Source organism: Amaranthus tricolor, chromosome 8 (assembly GCF_026212465.1).
Source record: "Amaranthus tricolor cultivar Red isolate AtriRed21 chromosome 8, ASM2621246v1, whole genome shotgun sequence".
In the NCBI taxonomy this organism is placed as follows: Eukaryota; Viridiplantae; Streptophyta; class Magnoliopsida; order Caryophyllales; family Amaranthaceae; genus Amaranthus; species Amaranthus tricolor.
The window spans coordinates 25,816,490-25,842,349 of NC_080054.1; the positions used below are offsets into that span (position 1 = coordinate 25,816,490).

Genomic DNA, 25,860 nt, shown 5'->3' on the forward strand with positions numbered 1-25,860 from the left:
AGATTTGATTTTGCGTTAGTATTCTGAAGGGTTAAAGCTTTCCTTATCATCATATCCCATTAATAGTGATTAGTGGTATTCTCGTTTTTCCCATTTGTTATTAATTAATACTCATTTTTTTTATGACTTTTTACAATTTTATCATTTTTATTTTAATCTGTTTTATAAAATTTAACTTGTAGTCTTTTTATTTATTGCTGTAATTTATTTATTTTTAAATTTTATCTACACATTCATTCCACAATAATTCATATTTTTTACCCTTTTTTCTTAATTTTCTTGATTTTCATAAAAAATATTTGTGATATAAATTACAAGACAGAAAGAGTATTAATTTTTGGCTCATCATCTTTGACTTTCTTTTAATGGTATCTTACTGGACAACTTTTTTTGGTCCTCTCCAGTATAAGTTCGCTCTAGAGTCATTTGAAAGGAATTTCTAGACCTTGTGAAAATAACGTGTAAAGAAAGAATTAATTTTTTTTAGCACGTTAAGAATTAATTTTCCTTACCTTGTACTTCAAAAAAGCTAGGGATTTTCTAATTTTACAACTAAAGTTTGATATAGTATCCATAAGATGATCGTATCACGGGCCTCAATCCCATCAAATATTTATATATTCAAAGTCTCTTGAAATAATTAATATTTCCTTTATTCATAAAAACATTAACGGTTGTTCAAATTCAATATAACATACGTAATTGTATTAATAGCCTATTTTTCTCATTCATTATAATCGTGTACAAGTACAACTTTTAGAAAATTCAAACTAAATATTCTCATGCTATACTCCCAACTACGTGCACTTACGGTAAGAATAAATTTGACTAATCATGTGTTAAAACACATTTTGTTCTTCCTTGAACAATAAAATGAAAGTATTTCTTGTATTTTATTTTTATTTTATGTACATATAAGATGTAAAAGATTATTCAATGACAATTGAAATAATTAATAGAGTTACATGTATTTCCTCTACTTGACAGGACCTCTAGGAATTTTACTCAGAAACTTATTGTCCACCTTCTTGTACAACCTCTTTATATCTCCTTTCCCTTGAGAGGCAAGGTATGTCACCTCCCTCTCATATCGTTCGTATAGAACTGGAATTGTAACCAGGCATAGAAAAACTGCACATAACATTGTAAATTATAACCTAGTAGTATATATAACATCTTCTTAGAGGTGTTCCGTCTATGCTTAGACATGGTGTAATTGACCCGATCTGATAACCCAATCAAACTCGATCTGACCGATTAATCCGTTTTTCTAATTTAGAGTCAATATCATGACTCCATGAGTAAGAAAGTTTTAAATTGTTATAATTACTATGCTAGGGTCAACATTTATGAGGTACATATGTTTATATTTGACTATGAATTGTTGAAAATAAATTCATTTATTGTTGATTTTTAAATAAAAGAGTCAATTGGAATAATTGCCAAGATTAAAATCAAATATTATTTGATCCTGATTAGTTAACTTAAAAAGAAGGTTTAAAGGTCGTTATAAATAGTGCATGTGTTTATATTCAACAATTATACTCAATAGATGGAATTTATCTAAAAATAACAATAAATTAGTTTATTTTGTAGAACGAGCAAAAATTAGTTAATTATTGACAATTCTGCCTTGGAAAACTCATTTTTACATTTTTAATAAAAAGTTATATATTTGACAAATTATATAACTTGTTTCAGGGCCAAATTAAAGTCATGTTAAAAATTCAACTCAACCAAAAGATCAAGCTAATGAGTAAGTATTTGCAACACCGGACCATCATATTTACATAATCTATCAACATTATTAAATAGCAATTTATAGGGATGAGAATAATAAACTGATAATAAATCTATGATCTGGTCAAATGATCAAATCCAACCAATTAACCAGATTAACAGCATTAAATGTGTAATGTTGTATCCACATTTTTAATGTGAAAACTTGTCGTATGATAGAGCGTGACATAGGGAGAAACTTACCGACATACAAGACATTGAGAGCGCTGGAGTAGCTTCCGAAGATGGATAACACCCAAAGAGACGCAAGGGTCTGAAAACAATGTAGAAAAGAGCATAATAAAATATGTGGTGTTAATTCTATGTGAAGTTTACTAGGATATAAACCATTATTGCATACCACAAAGAATCGTGTAAGTTCTTCTCCACATGAAATCTTGTACATTTTTATAAGGAGCTTGTTTATTCTTGATACCATGTGTTTGGCAGTTGAATCTGATATTTGAATGTCATGTATTGTTGGAGGTCTCCTGTAAATTATCGCAGTTGCATATTGCACGAAAATTAAAATTAAAAAGACCATTTGAATATGATATTTGGAGTATGTAACATGAAACTGAAATATAATATCAGGATTTGAGACGGTGGGACTTGGAGTAACATAGTTTAAGGTTTCAAATAACATCAGATTAAAAATTTAGTCGGAGTCAGCTCTATGAGGGGACAAGAAAGGCCTGCACCCTGGGCTCTCAAAGAACTAAAACAAGCCTTACCCAAATTCATATTTATCTAATTATGATTCTCTTACTCTTTCATTTCTATATAACAATTAGGGGTTTATTATTGTTATTTTGCCCTGGTCCTCTCAAAACTCTAGGTCAACCTTGTTTTTAGTTGCAATGATCATTTGACATGATATAGAGTCAATGATGAAAAATTACGAATTTGAATTTCATCCACCCTTTACTTAAAATGTCATATAATGCATCATGATGTATTAAAAAACTTATGATGAAACTACAGTTCTAGCCCAATAGAGTTTCAGAGTGTGCGTAATATAAAATATATAACACATCATGATTATCCAACCAACAGTTTAAGCTTTTGACATATTTTCGTTTTTTCGTGTCTATAGTTAAATCATTAGTGGTATGTAAGATTCGTACCATTTAAGGAAAGTGGATCCTTGAATAGATATAAAAAGGAAGAGCATGAAGGTCATGAGAAGGTAACAAGCAACAGTGATGAAATGAAGCTCAACCACCTCAAATAGAAACCATATGATTGTAAACCCTGATAGAATTGTTGCTGTTAAAGTCTTGTTCCTCCACAATAATACATCAGCAACTGCAATTATAATTCAACCAATAATAAACTAATTATTTGAATTTGAAAAATGAGTCTAGGCAATGTAAACAAGGAGAAAAAGACGTAATCTACATACAACTCCAAAGAAGGTTCACTACAAAAACCAATTGGTAGTAATAGTGACTCCTTAAGTTTATAAAGTAGCATAACTTGCATGTAAATAATAACGAAAACTTTAACATGGTAACCTGTGTCGTTCCTGATATTTTATTGGCCCTAGGAAAATTGAACGAAATAGGCCCTCTTAGAAAGTCAATAAATTTAACACGTGTTTGGCGAAATATCAAAGATAAATTATTGTATATATTAATTATCATCATAAATGTAGTTTAAGCTCGTCATTTACTTCTTAATCAATAAAAAACTAACCATAAATTGTAAATTTTTTGAAGTGTCTACTTCATTGACAAAAATTTTCAGATTTTAGGACCTTTCTAGTTTTGAGCTCTATGCAAAAGTCTACCTTTCTAGGGTCAGAAACGGCTCTGCGGGTAACAAATTCTATTGAGAATAAACATCCAATTTAACTTTGAAGCACCTACTATTGATAAGATTAAATGTCCAATCATAAAGGTTTAACAACAAATCGAGTTCTGATATCATGTTAGAATTTATAAAATGGACATGAGCAACTCAAACAATGCCATGTAAAAACTCAAAGGAGGTTCACTACTAAAACCAATTAATTATAGTAGGAGTTACTCCTCAAGTTTATAAAGTGACATATCTTCTTTTTTTTTCTCCGATGTGCAAAATCACTTTTCGGTAACAATGAGCACTTTAATTACATCAATAATAATGTTAACATAGCCTAAAGTTAATTCTTATATATACCTCTACGTCCACCTAAATAAGAATGCAATGGCCTGTTCCTGCCGAAGAATTTGGACGGCTGCGACGGGCCGGGAGCTCGATCATCGGAGTCGGAGTAAATAGGCATGGCTAGATTATTATTTGGTTTATAAATTTAGTGTTAAATCAATTTGTTTGTGGGAGCTAATACATGCACAGTGTACGGGGTTATATATACTAGTTATATGTATAATGCACGTTGAAGGTATTATTCATATTCTAAACTTGATATCAAAGAAAATGATTCGATCCTAAAAAGGGTTTAAGGAAGGAATGTCTTTGGCATGGTTTGGAAGGTTGCTTAACATGCCTTAATAGTTGATACCAATCACTTTTGTCTTATGTAACATTCATTTTTAGAATCGGGTCTTGTCTCATTTGATGAGTGTTAGAGTATAATATATATCCTGAGGCCTCAACCATCAACTTAAGCTATTTTTTTGGTCAAGGCCCTAAGACATGTTATATACTCTAACAATGAGCGTGTATTGCTTTTGTAAGTAATGCAAGGTCCTGAGTTTGATTTTCACTTAGTATTTTTCTTCACTCAGTCTACCTTGTAGCAACTATTAAACAGCAGCCAATACAATGCCGCCTTCATATTCACAGTTATCCATCTTTAAGGGATTATATAATCAGCTCATTTCTCTAATTGGTTACTTTTAGATTATAAATGATCTCTTCACATTAAGGTTATAATAAGTGATTACTTTTAAGGTTATAATAAATAATCACTCTAAGACTATAAAAAGTAATATCTTTAAAACTATAAATAGTCACTTTAAGATTATAAATGATCACTTTATTAAGGCTATAAAAGATCAATTTGACATTGTAAGTGTACATTATATTAACTCAATAGAGATCATCTTACCAGTAAGACCGTCTTATTTAAAAACTTATGAAAAGACTTACTCCTAAATTATTTTGTTGTAATTCCATTACCTCTTGCATATATTGCATATTATGAGTGCATCTATTGAATTTTCACCCAAATTGAAATCGACCATAAAGCAAATAAAAAATTGTAGATTATAATTTAATAATTTTAATCTATAAATCAAATACAACCTAAAAAAGAATACGTTCAACACGATCTTATCTTAAATTCGGCCATTTCGACCTAGTTTTTCGGTTTTTGCCAATTTTTTAACTTGAATGTTATCAGTTTTTTGTTAGGACCCACGACATTTCTAATTAAATTTTGTGTATTTTGAGTAAAGATTTCTAAGTTGAGGCCTGAACGGATATAATGGTCTTTTTTAATAGAAAATATTTTCAATAAAAACAAATAAAATTTTATTTTTTGTAAAATTTTTGATGATTAAGAAAAAAAAAATAAGAATCGTGATTGAGTCCCTGTCGCATTGAGTTACTTAAGCAATTTTTGGTAGAATTGATTTCTTATCAAACACAATATTTGTTGCCTAATACACCCTACAGTGGAATTACCCAGTTTGTAACCATAAAAAAGGAAATTATCAATGGTATTCTTGATTTTTGTCACTATATCTATGGTACTCCTAAGGTTTTTTTATTATCAATGGTACCTTTGTATTATTAAGCGTTTTACAACCATAACCTTTTTTTAACTTTTTTCATCCAAAATTGTTCAAAACCGTTAACTTTCTTTTATGTTTTGAATTGAAAAATATAAGAAAAAGAAAAAAAGTTAACGGTTTTGGACGATTTTTGACGGAAAAAGTTTAAAAAGGTTACGGTTGTAAAATACTCAATAGTACGAGGATACCATTGATAATAAAAAAAACCTTAGGGGTACCATTGATAAAGTGCTAAAACTCAGGGGTACTATTGATAAACGGTTACCCTCCTGTGCGACGGCCTTATCCATGCAACTGGCCCAGGCCAGACCCAATAATTTTATAAAATATTCCGACACACTAATTTTAAGACTTAAAAGGACAATTCCAAAACTTAAAACGCAAATTTTAAGACTTAAAAGATCAATTTCAAAGTTTTTAATATTTACTTTGATGTTTGGATCATCCTATTTTAAAGTTGAAATGAGATTTTAATGTCCTGTAAGTGGTCTTTTAAGTCTAAAAATTGATTTTTTAAGTATTGAAATTGACATTTTAAGTCTTTAAACTGTTCTATGACTTAAATGTCAATTCTAAATTCTTGAAATTGGTCTTTTAAGTCTTTGAATTAGATCGGCCCAACATCTCACAAGTGAGACGGTCTCACCCAAGTTTTTGTGAAAAAAAAACACTTCACTCTCTTTTTTTTATTGCACTCAAACCAATTTTTACACTATTTGTCATTATATGGTATTTGACATATTGCGGCTATTATACGACAACAAAACATAATTAAATGAGATCTTCTTTTATTTGTCTCGTTGGATAATTTCCTAAATTAAATTTTTTATTTGAGTAAATTTCTAGATAGAAGAAAATCCAACAAATGTATATGACTGCTTAAAAAAGGTGTTTGGTTCCAAGTAAAAATAATGGAGGAAGTAAAATTATACAAGATTGTCTAATATACAGTAGCCGGTTAAAATGTGACAAGGGGTAATGAAAGCAAAAAATTTACAAAGATTGTATTATTTAGAAATAATCAATAAAAGAGATCATTTATAGCACATGAACAATATAAGAGATTATTCAGAACAATTTTTCTATATTATGAACCTCTAATATGTTCTCAACATAAAACTATTCGGTTGATATTCTTATTGAATTAGTTATCCAATTTATGATTTCCTATTTATTCACCTATTTGTATTTGAATTATCATTTAATTCAAATATACTACAAATTTTATATATCAAAATATTTTCCAATTTAAATTATTGTTATGAACAAGCCGCTCGTAAAAAGATAAGAATAGGCCGCAACAAACGTTTAGGATTAGGATTGAATAAATTAGAATGAGTTATATAAAGACGTTTATTCCAACAAACAATGAGCAAAACAAAAGGATTACAAGGACATGGTGTATGACGCCGATTGTTGTACGTACATGCATCATGCATGGCTAAGTAGTAGTTATTCGAAACTCTACCCATGTACGTTCATCTCTTTATAATCGAGATTTGTTTGTTTAATAGTTGGGTCAATTTTGTAGCATTAATAAATACACCGCCCAATTAGAATTAAATTATTATGTGTTAATTGTCCTTCTTCTTTACGGTTAATTTGCCCTATTTGCTTTTAGCATAAAGACTAAAAAATTAAAAACAATAAGTTAAATAGTGTTATATTAACAAATAAGAGATAAGAGATACAGACGGTTAAATAGATATTATTATACATTTTCATTGAGATGGTTACAAAATGAGACCAATTGAATGAGAAATAAAAATATTTTATAATTAGATCAGATAGGAATTATAATAATATCAATTAGTTTACATATTACATTATTGCATACATCCGTCCACATACATAATTATCATACAATGGGATTTGGTAGTAATGATTTTGGCTTAGAGCACCTTGATTTGGTGGCGAATCCACATAAGGGTTGGAAAGGTTTAGCCTCTGTAACCCGCTCTTACGATTTTCTATCGGCTGTCGTAACTTATATTTTTGATTCGGTTTTTCATTATTTTTGATGACGAATTATCAGTTTTATTAGAAGAGTTGTAGGGAGTTGGAGATTTAATAGTAACGGGAACTTTTTAGCTAAAATTTTTTTTATGTGTTGATTTTGACATAGTTACTAATATAAATCTAAGGGGGCAAAAGTTAAAATTTAAAGTTGGATGAAAATGAGAAAATGAAATTTTAAACTCTTGACCTCTTGAATGTAGAAATTTATGCATACTACTAAATCAAGCAACCTTATGACTTTTAAAAGTGTCATTGCATACATAATATATTCGGCAAAAAGTTTGGGGGAGGGACACCTTGACCTTGTTTCTCCGTCTCTAGAAGCATGTTCTATTATAATACTCTCACCTATTCTTCCTTATTGTCCATTTTTTTTTTTAGTATTTACTATTTACTCTGAATTTGTAATTAATTCTATTTTTTTAAATGTTTTATTTGGTTTTTCAACTCTATTCATCAATTAATTTTATTATGTATTTTGTTTTTATCTATAAGTTAAAACATTATCAAGTGGAATATTATTGATTTGTCTTATTGTAAATTAGATAGTGCCCGTGCGATGCATGGTTTTATTAAATTTTTCGACATATATTACATTAATTTATATAAAGTATTACGACTATTAATAACACAATTCAAAATCAAATTTAGCACAAAAATATATAAAATTATTTTATAAAAGTTTAAACGAAAAAATAGTTTTTGTCGTGAAAAATATAATTGACTTACATAAAAATAGTCACAAACTGAATCATATTAGAATTAAGTATTGCATTTAAGCGATCAAACCTATAAATAACAAAAAAATTCAAATAAAAGTAAGTTTTAAACCATCTCAAAATATCCAATACACTAAATAATACTCATTTAATAAATAAATTAAAAAGATTTTATAAATAATTGAGAAAAAAATATACTCGTTTTCTAATACATTAAATAATGTGAATAAATAAAGTCCAAGATAAAAAATAATCATAAAAACAATGACATCATCATTGAGTGTTGAAGGGAATATTTTTATTGATGTTGTAACACGTAAGCAATTTTAAATAGTGATGATGTCAGCAGTGATTTGTTTTAGTAATAGTTATAGAAGATAGGTTTATTAATATCAACTTTTTCTAATTTTTACTAGAGCGGAATAAAAGATATTTAAGACTGAAAATGTGTATTGGTCTATGTGGCAAAACCAAATTGGACATTTAAAGAGAATAAGACGGACTATTTTATTCTTGTTTCATTAATTTCAATGTAAGAATTATTAATATTAACTTTTTATAATATTTAATTATACATAATTAGAAATATTAAGGATTAAAATATTATTTCGAAACGAATTGAGTAAATAGTAGTATATAGAACTACTATTAAAGCATTGCATCCAAAAGTTGGCTGGAATACCGAATACGTGACTAAGTGTTGATTGGAGCATAATTTGTGGGAAATCTATAATAATTGTTAGATACTCTTTAACTCTTTAATTTGCCTTTTGTTTTCATATTAATCTGTCAAAATAAATATATATTATTTTTATTTTTATTTTTATTTAAATATAACCTTATCTCTTTCTTTCTTTATTTGCTCTCTTATGAGTTCTATAGCTATTTTAAGTCATTAAATCAAATTTTTTAATCCTAAAAAATAGGAACAAAATAAGGAATGGATAATATGTTCAGCAAGTCTTATATGAGACCGTTTTATTGTGAGATGGACTCATATAAAAGCACAAAATTAAACTTACATGACAGTTAACTAAATAAATACAGTTATTTTCATTAAAACTTTAAAAATTTAAAATTGAGTTGGTTTATATTAAGCTGTTTCAAAATGACATCCTCTCATTTAAGAATTTGTGTAATATGTTACAATTGACGTGAAAGTCAAAGTTCCATGTCACGAAATGAAGGATTACATCGACAAGGTGAAAGATCCACCTCAGCACCAATTCAACTTTGACTTGCCCACTTCACGTATTCACAAATTAGACAGATAATAATAAAGCTAGCCTGTTAAGAGTAATTGTTATAGTCCCTGTTTATTTTTGCAAAGTTTAATTTTAAATATTAATATCTCTAAATATTTATAATAAAAAATTATAAAAAATACTCTTTCCTTCTCGTTCTCTAATGTTCTTTTTATTTGGAATATTCTATGTTAAGGAGAGAAATTTAATTAATATTTTGACACATATCTAGAAGATAAAATATACCCTTGTGAGATCTTGTTAGACGTCCTAATGTATATTTTTTATTATGTATTTTTTATAATTTTATATTATGTGTATTTAGAGATATTAAGGTTTAAAATTTGTTTTGAAAACTGTACAAAAAGTAAATGGAAATAACAAAAAGAAACAAAAGGAATACATAATAAAAAAAATAAACATTAAGACGAATCTAAGAAGATCTCACATGAATATATTTTATCTTCTAAATATGTGTCAAAAATATTAATCAAAATTTTCTCTCATTAACATAAAATATTCAAAATAAGAAGAACATCTGAAAAAAAAAAGTAATATCCATCTATATTTAAACAAATCTATCGATAAAACAAGTATCAATAATAAAAATAGATTAATCCTCATGATGCCAATTTAATTTTTAATATTTCCTAAACATTTATGTTAAATATAGAAATGTTTCTCCCTATATCAACTTTAATTATTTTGATAGTATCAAAACTTATCCCCAAAATCACTATTTAAAATAAATACTTTCTTGTCTCAACCCCATCTAATTTGCACCGTTTATCCTATTAGGCTGTTACAATTATTTTTCATTATTTTATGTTTGAAAATAGATATACTATTTTCTTTTAATCTCATTTATACATTATAATTTTCTTTTAATTTCTCCAATATAATATAATTTTTTTCTTTTTATTTATTATCTAATATTTAAATTTTTATTAAAATAATATATTTACACATTAATACTAATTCAAAAGGACGGAGTCGTAATGTATGACAATATAAATACAAACAAATGTCAGTCTGACAAAATACACACCAAAGCATATAATAAAAAGAAGTGGCGCGTCGACGTCTCAACGTGATAGCATCCCAGATTTCATTTCTTAATTTCCTTTTTTTTCAATCTTTAATTTAATTTATTCAATTTTCTTCAAACCTTAAATCTTTCTTCTTATCTTTAATTTTTATCACAATTATAACCCAAATCTCTTTTTATTCATTTCTAAATCACAATTAATTATTTTCTGATTTCATTTTCACGATTTATTTCCATCTATACCCAATTATAATATATATTCTTACCATTTTTATTTATTCTGTAATAATATTATAAATATTAATATTAATATAAACAAAATTTATAGAGAAAAATGGGTTCTTCTGAAGAAGGTGTAAATTCAGATCTGTCCATGATTTTGCCGAGGGTTCTTATCGTTTCTCGCCGCACCGTCAGGAAGAACAAGTTTGTCGACTTTGTCGGTTCGTTTCTATCTATTCTTTTTTTTTATTTGTAGTTAATTAGTAGTTACTTGTATTTAAAGTATTTTAATTACTGAATATTTGTTGAATATACTAATACTAGTATATCATAATATTAATTAGTATTGGTAGTAGCATTTGATTTTTCGATTAATAATATCAAAAATAAAAATTGAAATTCAAGAGTTAAAAAATTTAGGGCGACAAAGAAAGAAAATGATATACAGGTAAGGTAAGAGTGGCAAATCATGTGAAAATTTTAGATTTAGAGATTGAAATGGTAGAATGTTGATCATGCGATTTGTAACACCCCTGAATTCCCGACCCCTTAACGAAACCAAAACCGTAAGGGACGGGAGGAAATTCGGGTGTTACAGGTGGTATCAGAGCCACTGGTCCCTATTTTCGTTCCGTAAAGAACGGGAGGAAATTCGGGTGTTACACGATCCCTACGATTAAAATTTTGAGGATGATTATTGGAACTGATATATCGAAAAGAATTAATATACAGTTTTTATTAGAAATTTAGAATGATGGTTTTGACTTTTGTTTGTTTTTTTAATGACTTGAACGTGCTAAAAATTGGCATTTGTCAAATGAACAAGCAAAAAGAGAATTCTTGTTGTCATCGTAGTCGTTAAAGTAAGATATTTGACTAATTTCATTGAGAATTTGATTTTGATTTGCTATCCATTTGAATTATCTGATTGATTTTGTGATAGACTAACATAAATTTTGTATTCATATTTATTTTTATATTATTGTAAATTTATTTTTAAAGTTAAGTGAAAATAAAATTTGATTATATACAAGAGTTGTATCTATTTTGAATGTCTTTATTACTATTAAAATTGAGTATGATAAGACATATAGGCTCTTAGAAAGTCAATTTTTAAAATTTAAAACGAAATTTAGATTTAAAAATCTTTTAAATCAGTTTTTATAAATATCTTATTTTAATTTATCCTATCTTTTTCTTTTAAAAGACTTTAGCATTTTTTTTCTTCTAAAATCTAAACGTTATAAGTCACAAAGTGTTGTAAAAGAGAAGTGGTATAAAGGTTGAATTTTTGTAAAAGATAAATTAAATGTGGAACTTAAGCTAATTATCTAATTTTTGGAATTTTTATAATAAGTTTTCCAATAAAATATACTTCCTCCGTTCTCAAATAGTTGCTACATAAGAAAATTGATACTATTCATCATTCAAGCTTATTTTATATATTACGGCTAATGTGTTAAAAAAATATAATCAAGTAAGATCTTGTTTGAATTGTCTAATCAAACACTTTCACAATATCAAATTTTTATAATTTTTAGTTAATCACAGCTTAAGATATAAATTACCAAAGTTACTCATTGGATTATGTAAAAAGTGAAAAGTAACAAGTATAATGAAACGGAGGAAGTGGATCTACGTATTATTAGTAATATTTTTATTTTAAAAATATTTTTTAAGAATATTAATATGTTTATTAAAGTTGTATTTCAGAATTTTTATTCAAAATTAGTAAAAGTTCAGTTTGGACTTTGTTCACAATAAAATAATATGCACCTTTTCATTTGAAATTACATTAAGTCATTTAAATAGAAGATAGAAAATGTTAAGGTCGATGCACACTATTTTAATGTAAGTTGTAAACTAACTCAATAACTCAATGGGACGCGTCCCATGTATGAGATCGTCCAATATAACAATTGGTGTTACCAAACAATTTGTACACCTTTCATTAAACATTTTATACATTGATTCTAAACAGGGGAGTATCATCTAGACCTAATAGTAAGCTATGGAGCAGTGCCTGTAATTGTACCAAGAGTAAGTGGTGTTTCCATGTTACTTGAAAGCTTTGAACCAATCCATGGAGTTCTCCTATGTGAAGGTGAAGACATAGACCCTTCCCTCTACGACTCCGAACTCTCAACCTTCACTCCCGAAGAACTTGAAGAGATAAGACGAGCACACACAAGCGACACAACCATCGATCGAGAAAAAGACTCAATCGAACTCGCCCTTGCAAAGCTTTGTCTAGAAAGAAACATACCCTACTTAGGAATATGTAGGGGATCCCAAGTCCTAAATGTAGCTTGTGGGGGTACCCTTTACCAAGATGTTGAAAAAGAACTTTCTAGAAAAATCCTAGAATCCCAAAGAGTAAAACATATAGATTATGATGATTATGATGGGCATAGACATGGGGTTAAGGTAGTGGAAAATACACCTTTACATGATTGGTTTAAGGAATCATTGGATGAGAATAGTATGGAGATTTTGGTTAATAGTTATCATCATCAAGGGGTTAAAAAATTGGCACAAAGATTTGTTCCTATGGCTTTTGCTCATGATGGTTTGATTGAAGGGTTTTATGATCCTGATGCTTATAACCCAGAAGAAGGGAAGTTTATTATGGGATTGCAATTTCATCCTGAGCGTATGAGACATCCTTCCACTGATGAATTTGATTACCCTGGTTGCCCTTTTGCTTACAAGGTAACAATAAGATACTTCCTCATTATTTACTTATTAATATATTTTTGTACGAGTCTAGTATAGACTTAGTCTAGGATAAAATTGATGAGCACAATGGAATACTGTCTTACAGGAGGGGTAACTTTAAATTACAATGGAGTCACCTTGAACATAGTGGAGAGAAGTGTCAGAATTCAAATAATTATACTTTGCGAGAAGGTTAACATTCATTTCTGAATAATTGGTAACTCAAAAGGTGAACTGTCCAACCTCTAGTGTTTATTCGTGTCATCGGGTTATTTTTGGGTTATTATGTGTATCGGGTTGGTTTAAAATCGAATTTTGTTTCTATATTAAATTTTACAAAATTTTTAAATTTATTTTGAAATTGGGTTTTGTTTCTATATTAAATTTTACATAATCTTAAATTTATTTTGAAATCGGGTTAAGTCGGGTTAAGTTATTAGGTCGGGTAAATATCGGGTCATCAGGTTTGCTTTGAACACCTCTACTCTAGATCCTAGGATAAAACATAAGGTGAATTGTCTTTTATTTTAATGGAGCCAAAAAATTTTAGTTATTTGATTTCGAATTATAATGGACAATAGTAAAATGAGTCATTAAATAATATACACTTCTTATTCATCTAAAGTTGCGTACAATCAATCCTAAATTCCATCTTAGGTAGGAGTCACTTGATGGCATTATGGTAATAAATAAAAATAATTAAGAAGTGAACATTAGTGATTGAACTAACAAGATTTCATACATTTAAGTTAGTATGTAACAACTCATATTAGAACTAGATGATGTTAATTATGTGTTTTTTCCTCATTCATCACAAGAGTAAATCCTATAAAAATCGGGTCTAGTCTTAGTTGGAGAGCTAGAACCACTTTTCAGGAAATATCGTAGATTTGATTTTCACCAAACTTTTTTCCTATCCTCGGGCTACTCAGTAATAATAATAAAAAAGGGTGGATGGTATTTTTCAGGAATTTGTGAAGGCAGTAATAGCATATCAGAAGAAGTTGAACAGTGAAGCAAACATAGCAAAAGGTCCAAAGCTAAACAAAGAACAGGAAAACAAGAGAAGAATGATTGTTCGAAGCTTTTCCATTGCAAAGGACATGTATATAGCTGGATCTGCACGCACCCAGGCTTCTGTTCAACAATCTGAACTTGAACCTGGTGCTGTTTTCCTGCAGGTATTCATCATTCATACTCCTATTTTTTTTAGTATATTATCCTTGTTCTTTTGGGAATTATGCATTTTTTATAAGTTGATTAATTAATTTTTATTTGAATATAACGATGATAACAATAATAATGCCAAAAGTGAATGAAAAGAGCTGATCAAACTAGCTTTTTTTACTTTGGTTTAAAAAATTAGTTTTAATTGATTTAAAATCACTAATTCTCTATAAATATAAGGGTTAAAAAAAAAAAGAAAAATATAGCAAAATAAAAAAATTATTATACTTTTATACATATGTAAGAAAGTTTATATATGAATGTAAAAAAACAGGAAAATACAGCTTACAGTGTACTGAGTATACAGCAAGAGAAGAGGCTGAAGCAGATGGGAGCAACAGTGAGAAATGGATATAATTATAAGAAGTTAAAATTAAAGGATGAAAGGGAGAAAGTAGGAAGATCAATTATTGGTAATATGTCAGTTGAACAATTGTCTGATATGATGTCTTTTTACCTGATGATGGCGCAATTCTGTTCTCAGCTTTTAGAGGATAAGCTACAAATCATAAATCTTGACTTTGCTACTGAAACTGATATGTCCTGACTTGTTACAGAATATGTTATTTTATGTTGTAATGGCTCTTACGATGTCTTTGCATAACTAAGTTATATATAAATTTATTTTTTTTTCGTTTCATAATAATTGCAATTATTATGTTTTTGGTTATTTTACGATATTTTTGCTTTTTCGTTTTGGCAAAAAATAACTATAATTCTTTATTTCTTTTCATTGTTTTATTTTCACTCATCAGATTAATAATTTTCACTTATCATTTAAAGAGGGTAAAATAGACAATATTGCATCAAAAGTGACTTTTAATTATTATACCACCATTTAAAGTATATTTGAATAAAATAAAATTATTTAACAACTTAATTCCAAAAATAAGCTCCGTGAAAACATATTTTCCAAAATAAGCGTCCGTACATCCAAGCCTAGCTTCGGTTTAAATCGCTGTTACTAACAACGAAAGTAAAAAATAAAAAATAAAAAATTAAAAGGCCAAAGTCGCTGTTACTAACAGCGACTTAAGAAGTTGACCAGTCAACTCCTTAAGTCGCTGTTAGTAACAGCAACTTTAAGGTTAACTAGTAACTCCTTCACGTCGTCAGCTGGAATAAGGAAGTAACTGAGAATTGAAAACTTAAAATGCATTAAGTCGCTGTTACTAACAGCGACTTAAAAAATAATAATAATAATAATTTTTTTTTATTATTATTTTTTTTAAGTAGCTGTTAGTAACAGCGACTTTGGGCTTTTAATTTATTTTTTTTCTCTTTCGTTGTTACTAACAGCGACTCTTGCCAAACCTAGGTTTGAATGTACGGACGCTTATTTTTGAAATTAAGTTTTCACGGAGATTATTTTGGAAAATAAGTTGTTTAATTGTTTTATTTTTTTCAAATTTTCCCTTTAAAATGTGCAATTGTTCAAGTAAATTCCAAAACGGAGGTAGTATTTTATTTTCCTTTTATTGAGCAAAAGATAGCAATGGATATTTCCTTAAATAATATTATCCAAGTAGGATCAGTCTTAGAGGTAATTACGAGGCTTAAAGATCTGCTTATTATAATGTTGGCGGATTTCCATGATAAGAAATTCCTGTTCAGTATTTTGTTTCAATAAAATAAAGAAATTAATTTTTCATTTGTAAAACCATTAAGAATACGCAAATTTATATTTAGCTGAATAAAAGAATTTCACATCAAAATTTATGATTTGAAAAATTATCAGTTACTTATAAAACTGGTTTTATTTATGTTAGATTGCTACTTACTTAATATTAAGTCTATTTTAATAATAAATTAATTTTGATTTTTTTAAAAAAGTGTTTGTGAATGCATGTTCTTGAATGTAGGTACAATTTGAGATTGAAGTATTGAACACCTCCAATTTAATAAAGGTGTAATTTAGGTGTAAAGTATATTTTCATATTTCATATAAAATTGGGGTATAATATAAGTGAATTTCATGTCAAATTTTTTGGATTAAAGCCAACTTAGATAAATGGAATTTTGGTTGATTTATCAAATCTAATCTGATCAATTTTAAATTACGAGTTAATATTTTTAGTTGCGACCCCACTAACATTTGGTCGATTTCAAGTTGATTTGAAATCAAAAAAGTGAGCGGGACAGTAAAATTGTGGAAAAAATAAAATTTAAAAAATAGGTTGAAATAAATTAAAAATACGTGAAGAAAAACAGAAAGTGTAAGCACCAACAATCCAATGAAGATGAGATCCCTCAAAATGAATGTAGCAATTGCAGTTGTACCATATACTTTCCTTTTTATCTCCCTCCCTTTCGATCCCCTCAGAATTAACAAGGTACCGAGGATGTAAAGGGAAAGCCTAAGATCAGCAGTAGATATACGACTGGTGAGTGGCGTGTCGTGATGTGTTGAGGGACGATTTTACGTGACTACGTCAACTTAAATGGCCTCGCAGGGGCGAGGTTCGGAGCCAAACAAGTTGCTCAGTCCCTTGAATAATGCCTTCTCTCCAGTTGTTTATATCCGCTAAAACCATAGACTCGACTAAGGCCAGGTGTTTCACCTATTTATATCCACAAAAACACCCGGAGGACGGATCAAGCACTCAAAATTCCATAATTGACAAGAAATGAGTAGAAAGCAACATTTTAACCTTTAATATATAACTACAGACTAATTTGTATAAAACAAGTATGGGAAAAAGCTCATAAACTTCGCTTACAAGTTATAACTTACAAGTTTATATCAGCTAAGTTCTGCTAGTAAATGAACATCAGGGCAGGGGTTTATTTCCCATTTGCTCACGTAACGCCTTCTATTTGCAAGCCTTGTCCGCTACAACTTCACTAAACTATTCTGTTTCTATCCCAATCCAGCCGGAACCCTTTTCTATTTTCTTTTTTTATATATTTATATAAAACAAAAAAATTCCCTCCGCTGATATACATACAATACAACTAGGACATGCGAGTCTTCTGGAAATTCTCAACTCATAAACCAACATCTAATGGAAACTCCTCGAGAAAAGGCCCACGATTCGACATTGCTACGCAATGGTAGGTGATGTACAGGAACAAACTATTTATAAATATCATATGTTACGACAGAAGAAAAGGTAGTCAGGGTGATTGACCTTGTGCTTTGTGAGCCAGTTATCAGCTGCCTGCAAGAGGTTATTCACCAACTGATGATCACTCCCGCTATTTGAGGTCCATAATGATCCTCTAAATTTATACGAGGCAAGACCAGAAACTGGAAGAGAGATCCTCGGTATTTCATCATTCTCACTGGGATAAATCACCACTTCAGATTGAGCAGGAGGAGCATCTGCACATAAGACACAACAGTGAGTTGCCGTGTACAGACAGCAAAGGGAAGAATCAACATATGGCAACGGAATTAGAAACACAAATGTAACACACAGCCTGTGTCACTTGGACTCGGAACCTGATGTTGGATACTGGTATGCGTCCAAGTGTCGGATACATCTAAATATTTAATTTTACGCATAAAATAAAGTGTCCAAGTGTCATACCAATGTTCGAAGATCAAGAATTGGACCCGGGTACGTGAAGGAAAATGAAGAGTCCAAGTAACATAGCACACAGCAGATGTTGAGCTACCATATATATATTCATAGAAGAAATGCTGGGGAGAAGTTTGAAAAAGATCAAGTCACTACCTAACACCACGAGAAAGCCAATTGCGGAATAAACGGCGAAACTCTATGGCAACAGTAATTTAAAAGGAATTTGTTATAATATTGCTTTTGGAAAAGCTACTTGCAAAAGGTAGTTTCTTAGATAAAGTGGAAAAACCAGTTTCAGGTCTAAAGAAGGTGCAATCAATTTATTATGCTTGCTTCTGCACAAAGGTTGTGCGGAGAATTTTGTAAGTGTTTTACTGTAAACGTCTAAATGAAGTGAAGCTTCTGCCTATAACATCTACTCTATACAAATGTCCCCACATAAACAACAGGATGAACACTTGAAATTTAACATTCTACACCAGAACTCTACCAGATTTATCCAATAGGAAACTAAATATTCTAATCTCCTTTTAAAATAATTACAGCCAATATAAATCTAAGTGTATTCCCACGTTGGATAATCAAAGGATTTTCCAATAAAACTTCATAATGCGATTTGCTCTAAATTCCCCATGAGAGTAATAGATGATATCAATCAATCCAAAATCGTAATATGTTTGATACATCATTGGTAATTTTCTACTAGTAAAAAAAGTTTTTTTTTTTTTTTCTTTTTGGTTAGTTACTTTGATCAGCATATTTTTTTCATCAATCCCTTTGCACATGAAGTACACTTGCTACTAATTTTCAGGTGCAGCTCAAATTAGGAGTATGTGCATTTCATTTGTCAGCACGTCAAAATTCTGGTGCCAATCCAAACCTTCAAAAGATTTCTGATTCTTGTAGTTAACCAGGTATTATTATGTATTAATCCAATCATACAAATAAAGTTCTGGGAAAGTAAGTCCAATTTATGCAATTTATGTAGTGATGTGGAGATGAAAATATCCAATGGAACTACTGAACTAGCAGGATGAAACTATTACATATCCACTGATAAAAAGTGGAGTGAGGAGAGGGTCAATGAATCATTTTTTTATCAGAAACTAAAGGCATATCTATCTTATAAATTAAGTAAAGATCCAATGTACAAATTTTGCTCAAGCACAAGTAGAAGGAGATTCAAACATTTCTGAATCATCACATAAAACCATCTGTAAATATAGCTTATATTTATATCAATAAATGGATCATAAAAACGAGCAAAAATATAGAAGGGATGGGGTAGGAAGAAATCAAGAAACAAGCATTACCTCCAACAGGTGTGTATAGAGAATGATAGGTCAAGAAACAAGCATCTAAATCTTTCAATGTTGGTCCCATAGGTATCCTATATATCGGGTACCTATCAAAATTCAACTCCATGGAATTCAGTACACATTTGAATCAACAAGAAGGATAAGGACATGAACTTGGTAAATACCATGCCACGGAAAGCCAACTTGAACCCAGCAAATCACAACTGCGAAGTGAGTTCAGCTCCGGGAAATGCAATGCGAGATCAAAAATCTACAAAAATCAAAAAACAGAGAAATAAGCAGAAGAGGAGATCAGATTTGTCCTCCGCTAAGTGCTACAAAAGTAAAAAGGAACAAACCTTATCAGCCAAAGGTTCACGGCCAAAGGGAGGATCATATTCAAGATACTCGAACAACAGGCTACCTTGTTGCGGCTCAGTTTCACCCTCATCACTGGAAAAACCCTCTTGCAGTACTGGCTGCTGATCTCTCAAGGATAATCTGTCCACTTCAAAGGACATATCACCAGAATGGCGAACGCAATGCCTTTGGCTCCTTGAGTAGGCCAAACCCCTATCATGCTCAGAATCACTGCTTCCGTCACTACTTGAGTCCCTACTAAAAAAGTCCCCATCACTGTCCTCACTTGAACGCCTGTCAAAATAAAGACCTTTTTAACATAGTCCAACACAACTATTTGAATAATCTGGCATCAAATCAGCCTATTTATAGATAATATGAAATTAATATTGTAGGTAAAACATGTATGACAATGTAAAGAATAAGCACCACAAAAATCCAATAAGAAAATTAAATCGATCTATGAAGAAAGGCGATGTATAGAACTTTTTCATACAAGAAAATCAAAGTATGACGCAAATTGGAAGGATAAATTATCGAAGAAATGGAATGCGCATGGAGTATAGGAAAAATAGTCATCGACCTAAACCCATGCAAAAATAATAAAATAAGCCTTTACTAAGCCAAGAACTTCCTTTCCAAATTACTGAATCAGCGGTTAACATTTTGTGTAAATTGCCATGTTAAATATAAACACAGTTCCCATGATAAGCGATTCTTACAAATTCCTACGTAGACATGCACAGAATGCTGACAAATTGTACCTTTAAGTTTCACTGCTCTACCCATATATAATCATTCCCGAAATTATAATCAGCAATGCTTCAACCTTCAATCATTAGATTAATCTCTAGGCTTAAGTCTAAGAATTTTTGACAATAACATCTATAAAAGGGAAAAACAATGTAACCCTGAGAAAAAGGAAATTTGCCCACCGAAAAAATCCCTCATATATAAATGATTTGTAAAATGCAGCACAACATCAAAAGAAAAAACTACATACAAACTCTTCATATTACTCGGTCAGTAAAAACCTAAACAAGCATAGTAGAAACATTTTAGACGTAAGATTATAGAGTTATGAGTATCATCAGAGTTATGAGTATCATAATCCAGCATTTTGAGAATTATCGGAACATTTTAGACGTAAGATTATAAAGTTATGAGTATCATAATCCAGCATTTTGAGAATTGTCGAAACATTTTAGACGAATGATTATAGAGTTATGACTTATGAGTATCATCAAAAACACGACAAGCTAATTATTTAACAGAACACATTAAAGTAGAAACAAAAGTACACATAAAGCATGCACATAACTTATTGTCCTACATATCTACTCCAAAGCATCAGTTGAAAATAATCATGTATGTGGATGTCATCGCCGCGGATGCGGCACCTCATGGTGTTACAACCCGTTATTGTAGACATCAAAATGTGAAGTTTAGCTCGAAATACCCATTTTATCGTAGTAATTCAAGCGTTTTAGAAAATACATCACAATTAAAGCTTAAAATTGACCTTTTAAGCCTAATACATATTCAAAACGATCATAATGGCTAATATGTTAGAATAACAGCTTATAATGGTTGTTATTGGTTGTTACACCGTGATTTTAAAACACGGGTGAAGTAACAGGGTTTCACAGAACGGTAGGTTCAAACTCCATTAAGAACCGGCCATTATTCAATGGAAAACATAACAATCCGAATCACCATGAATGATCAAAGACTTACACTCCATTACCTCAATACATCTTCAAGTTCTATGTAGCACAAATTTATCATCTAAACAAAACAAATGAAAGGCTAAACAGAAGCATCTTCCATTAATTCCAGAAAAATCATAAACAAAACAAAATAAAACACCCAATACCTTGACTTAACGGGTGATTTAGAAGGGTCGACATAAAGTTGAATGGCAGACAAGTAAGGCACATAATATTGAACAACAGAATCACTGCCATTCAATACCAAAGGAACTCCAGCCCCATAAGCACTCCATTCCTTAAATGACTCCCACAAGTCACTCAGATTGAAATAGGGTTGAAATTCTACATCACAAGTCCTTAATCCTCTCATTGTAGTCTGCAAACACCCAACATTTTTTATCATTACTCATTAGATTAAGCTCAACCTATGTATGGAAAAACAAAAGAAATTAGCATTTTTTACCTTTGAGAGATAATGCGCATTAACTGAAGGAGTAATTGCCTCAAGAAAACGTTCTACATTGCTCAAAGGCAACATCGCCTGCTCGAAATCCGGTGAGGCTTCCGGTTTTACTGCCTCTTCAGTCCGATTTTCGGATTCCCTGCTCCATGAAACAACAGGTTTATCTCTAATTCTCCCCCCTATTCCTCCATTAACAATATCACTTTGAGTTCTTTGAAGTTGAGGGATTTTCTGATTATGGTGATTGTTTTTTCGACCTTTTACCGGAATGTAGAACCGATCATCAGTACGACTCCGATTAAACTGTAATCCAGCACCTAACATTTTTCTTTCTTCTAAAGAATTTTCCCACTAAAACCCCCTTTCCAAATATCAGCAACAAAAATTCCCACAACAAAAACACACAAACCCTAAATTGAAATCCTACAGAACCCACGAAAGTCTCGCCCCTTTCCAGTAATCAAAATCAAAACCAAAACCAAATTTGACCCTTTGATTATCCTGCCGATCTACCCAAAAATCAATCGTTAAAAACAATCGAAACAATTATATGATCAAATTACATAACCCATCAAAATGTAGACACTCAATGAAAACAAAACCCTAAAAATGATTATTTTAAGCTAAGTCAGAAGGATAAAATTCTATAATTCTTTTGAGTATGATTAAAAAAAACCAAGAAGGTGGAATTCACCGACCACTAATTCAAATGAACAGGCAGGAGACAGAGGAGAGAGAAAGACAAGAACTTATTTTAATTTGTTTATCTGTCTGATGAGTGATGAAGGAGAATCGGAAATGTGAAGCAATGGAGGAATGACAATGAAAGGAGGAGAGAGAAGGAGGGAGAAATAGTGAGTGTCTGATGACATAAGAGGATGGGAATGAAGTAGAACAAAAAAACAAATAATTTAATGAATCTTTTGTCTTTTCTAGTCTTTTCTTTGATACTCCACTTTTATATAGGTCATGTTAAGAGTTCTTTGGTTGCACACTATACTCCATATGTTTGAATTTTTATTGCAATTTAATATGTTATTTTGATTATTAAATGTATATTGAACTATACACATAAAAAAATTATAAAAACTTAATATTATCAAAATATGCGTTTAGAAGATTCAAATAAGATCTTACATTACTATATTTTTTCTTATACATTAGTCAAAATATATAAGATAGGCTTGAACGATGAAGTGTCAAAAACCGTTATATAGCAAGTATTTCAGAACGAGAGAAGTATTTGGAATAAATATTTATAGGAAGAATAAAAGTCAAACTAAAACAATAATTATTATAGTAGAAAATTAAGAAAATATAATTATTGTCAATGATAAGAAATAGTTGAAAATTGAAAAATATGGTAAAAATCGTTGGACAAAAGGAGTATATAGTTCGATGTTAGGCAAAGATTGTTTGTTATTGGCTTTTGACAGTTTCAGTTAGATTGTTTAACTAGTTGAAAGTTTGTAATTATTGTGGTTAATTTTAAAATTAGCTACATAAGTCAATTGTTTATAGAGATGTATAGTAAAATTAAATAGGAAAAATTACTTAAAATAATCCAACTTTTTCATGATTTTTCTATAATAATTTCACCTATTGATTAACCATGAAAAATCATAACTTTATAGGGTATTTGCCTAGAGCAAATTCGGGTAACCAAATGACTTGCTTTAGCAAGTTTTATTTTTTTAAAAAAAATATAAATTAAAATAAAGTGTCAAAGAAATGTTAAAATTTTTTTAGAATTTTGTATGAAAATTTTCATAATTTTTCTCTAGCTTTATATTAATTTTCAGTTCTCTTTTTTTCTGTAAATTACCTACTATAGCAGGTTATCCAGTTACCGGAGTTTACTCTAGGCAAATACCCCTTAAAGTTGGGATTATTAATGGTTAATCAATAGGTGGGATTATTGTAAGAAAATCATAAAAAAGTTATATTATTCTAGATAATTTTTCCAATTAAATACTGATCATTGGTTATTAATAAAAGAACAATTGGGCAACAAGCCAAAAGTTAATCAAATTAACTTTTTTTTATTTTGGCTTAAAAGCTATTTAACAAATAACTTGTATTTTCTTTTTTGACAAACCAACAAGCTACAAGTCTAAGCCAAACAAAAAGCCAAGATAAAAAGTCATTTGACAAACACCCATAAAAGAATATAACACTTCTATATGATTAGTCTATTTTGAACAAGGTAGCTTTGTGTGTGTTAAATTGGTTGATCAAGGGAGTTTAAGATTAGGTCATTTAGGTCATTTTTGGTTCGTTTATTTTTTAGTTACGTCGAGTTCAGATCAGACTCGAAGTTACCCAACAGAAGTTACCCAACAGGTCATGGGTTTTCATAAATAATCTTATCGTTAAATTAATGTTTATTTTGTTTTTATAGAAAATATTTTCGTATAGAAGGGGTTATATATCCATTTAAAAGCTTCACAAAGAAATATGAAATCAAAATAAAAAAACAAGGATCAGAAATGTAGTCAATCCCAACTTAGCACAAGCACAAGCACAAGCACAAGCACAAGCACGTACCGACATGAACACCGCACGATGGGACGGGTACTTGAGTATCATGGTAATCATGCATATCATAACATTGTTCACGATACAACTTGACATAAGGCATGATAGGCACAAATAGTGCTGGCCACGGGCCAGGTTAATCGGAACCAAATCTGTCCCGAATCGCCAAAGAACCATCACGGAACCAGAACCGTCTGCGACAGGTTTCAAACTAGTCCAGACCACGAAAACTTCTCTGACTAACTCGTGGAACTGTTGGCAGAAACCGACTGGCAAAACTGCGAACCGCGTTAAAGTTCAAGTCTATTTTCTCCCGCTTTTTTTAATAATCATCTTTATTATTAATTTATCATTTTTTATTATTTTTAATTTTTTTCCTTCTTTTTAGCAAATGTTATAATAATGTTTGATAAATTTCAATAACAATCAACAATGGTCCACATTATTATAATACTTTATATGCTTATTTATATTTATATTTAAAGCAAAAAAAATTGAATTGATGGTCTGACCAGCCCAACTCGAGAGTTAAACCGTTAGGAACCGTCTGAAACTGGAATCAGAACCCAATAGTTTAAATCAAATTTCAATTTTTAGAATAAAAAACTAAAATCAAAATCGAAACCGAAACCGATTCAACCCAAATCTCACTAGGCACAAAACGTGATGCAATAGAAATTCCATGTCTACCTACAAGGGATAACGAGGGGAAAAAAAGTGAGGAAGAATAAAAGCTTAGTCCAGTACACAAGAGAAGACCTGGTCAGTAAAAGCCATTATTGGCAAGCCCAAAATTGATCAATCAATCCTCTCCAAATGCAGCCTGGAGAACTCAATTCGGCTTGAAGTACCATTTGCCAACGGAACTTTTGAAACAAGTGCCAATCTTGCAAAAAATTTTTTAACCCAAATTCTAAAATAAAATAAAACTATCTCTATTACATTTAGTATATTAAATTAATCTTTAAAGTGGGTAAATGGGAAGTGGGAATTTTCCTTTTTGTCCCACGTTAGTCTTACCATTTTAATTTCTCCTAATTTATTCGGCTATTCTTGTAAAAAATCGTCTCTTAAAAAGACGACTTTAAAATAAAAAGTTCATATTCTTAGTTTCTCTTTAATTTGTATTAATTGGATATTTAGCCTATATCTCTAATGTGTCTTTCATAGAGATCATCTATCACAACAATTTGTATACTTTGTTCTAGTTTCTTTCCTATATATGTTTGTAAAAGTTCTTTAA

At 30.1% G+C, this 25,860-nt stretch overlaps 3 protein-coding genes across 4 annotated transcripts; 1 reads left to right on the top strand and 2 right to left on the bottom strand.

The window, feature by feature from the left end:
* Window positions 1-649: 649 nt before the first annotated feature.
* Window positions 650-4,102, bottom strand: LOC130821093 (reticulon-like protein B9). The gene is made up of 5 exons (XM_057686727.1): window positions 3,943-4,102; window positions 2,907-3,087; window positions 2,141-2,270; window positions 1,984-2,053; window positions 650-1,131 (listed from the first exon to the last, which is right to left on the bottom strand). The coding sequence occupies exons 1-5, from the start codon at window positions 4,046-4,048 to the stop codon at window positions 977-979; spliced, it is 642 nt and encodes a 213-aa protein (XP_057542710.1). The 5' UTR covers window positions 4,049-4,102; the 3' UTR covers window positions 650-976.
* A 6,432-nt stretch (window positions 4,103-10,534) lies between these two features.
* On the top strand, window positions 10,535-15,348 carry LOC130821094 (putative glutamine amidotransferase GAT1_2.1). The gene is made up of 4 exons (XM_057686728.1): window positions 10,535-10,995; window positions 12,756-13,486; window positions 14,461-14,673; window positions 14,994-15,348. Exons 1-4 carry the CDS (start codon window positions 10,887-10,889, stop codon window positions 15,264-15,266), a joined length of 1,326 nt encoding a protein of 441 aa, XP_057542711.1. The 5' UTR covers window positions 10,535-10,886; the 3' UTR covers window positions 15,267-15,348.
* A 1,277-nt stretch (window positions 15,349-16,625) lies between these two features.
* On the bottom strand, window positions 16,626-22,991 carry LOC130821096 (uncharacterized). 2 transcript variants are annotated; one of them, XR_009045292.1, is made up of 7 exons: window positions 22,080-22,991; window positions 21,781-21,992; window positions 19,904-20,198; window positions 19,730-19,815; window positions 19,560-19,651; window positions 18,253-18,365; window positions 17,904-18,044 (listed from the first exon to the last, which is right to left on the bottom strand). XR_009045292.1 is itself a non-coding variant. In XM_057686729.1 (6 exons), exons 1-6 carry the CDS (start codon window positions 22,401-22,403, stop codon window positions 17,809-17,811), a joined length of 1,245 nt encoding a protein of 414 aa, XP_057542712.1. In that variant the 5' UTR covers window positions 22,404-22,991; the 3' UTR covers window positions 16,626-17,808. The 2 variants fall into 2 exon arrangements, 1 of the variants encoding a protein (XP_057542712.1); XM_057686729.1 differs by lacking the exon at window positions 18,253-18,365 and having other exon boundaries at window positions 16,626-18,044.
* Window positions 22,992-25,860: the final 2,869 nt, after the last annotated feature.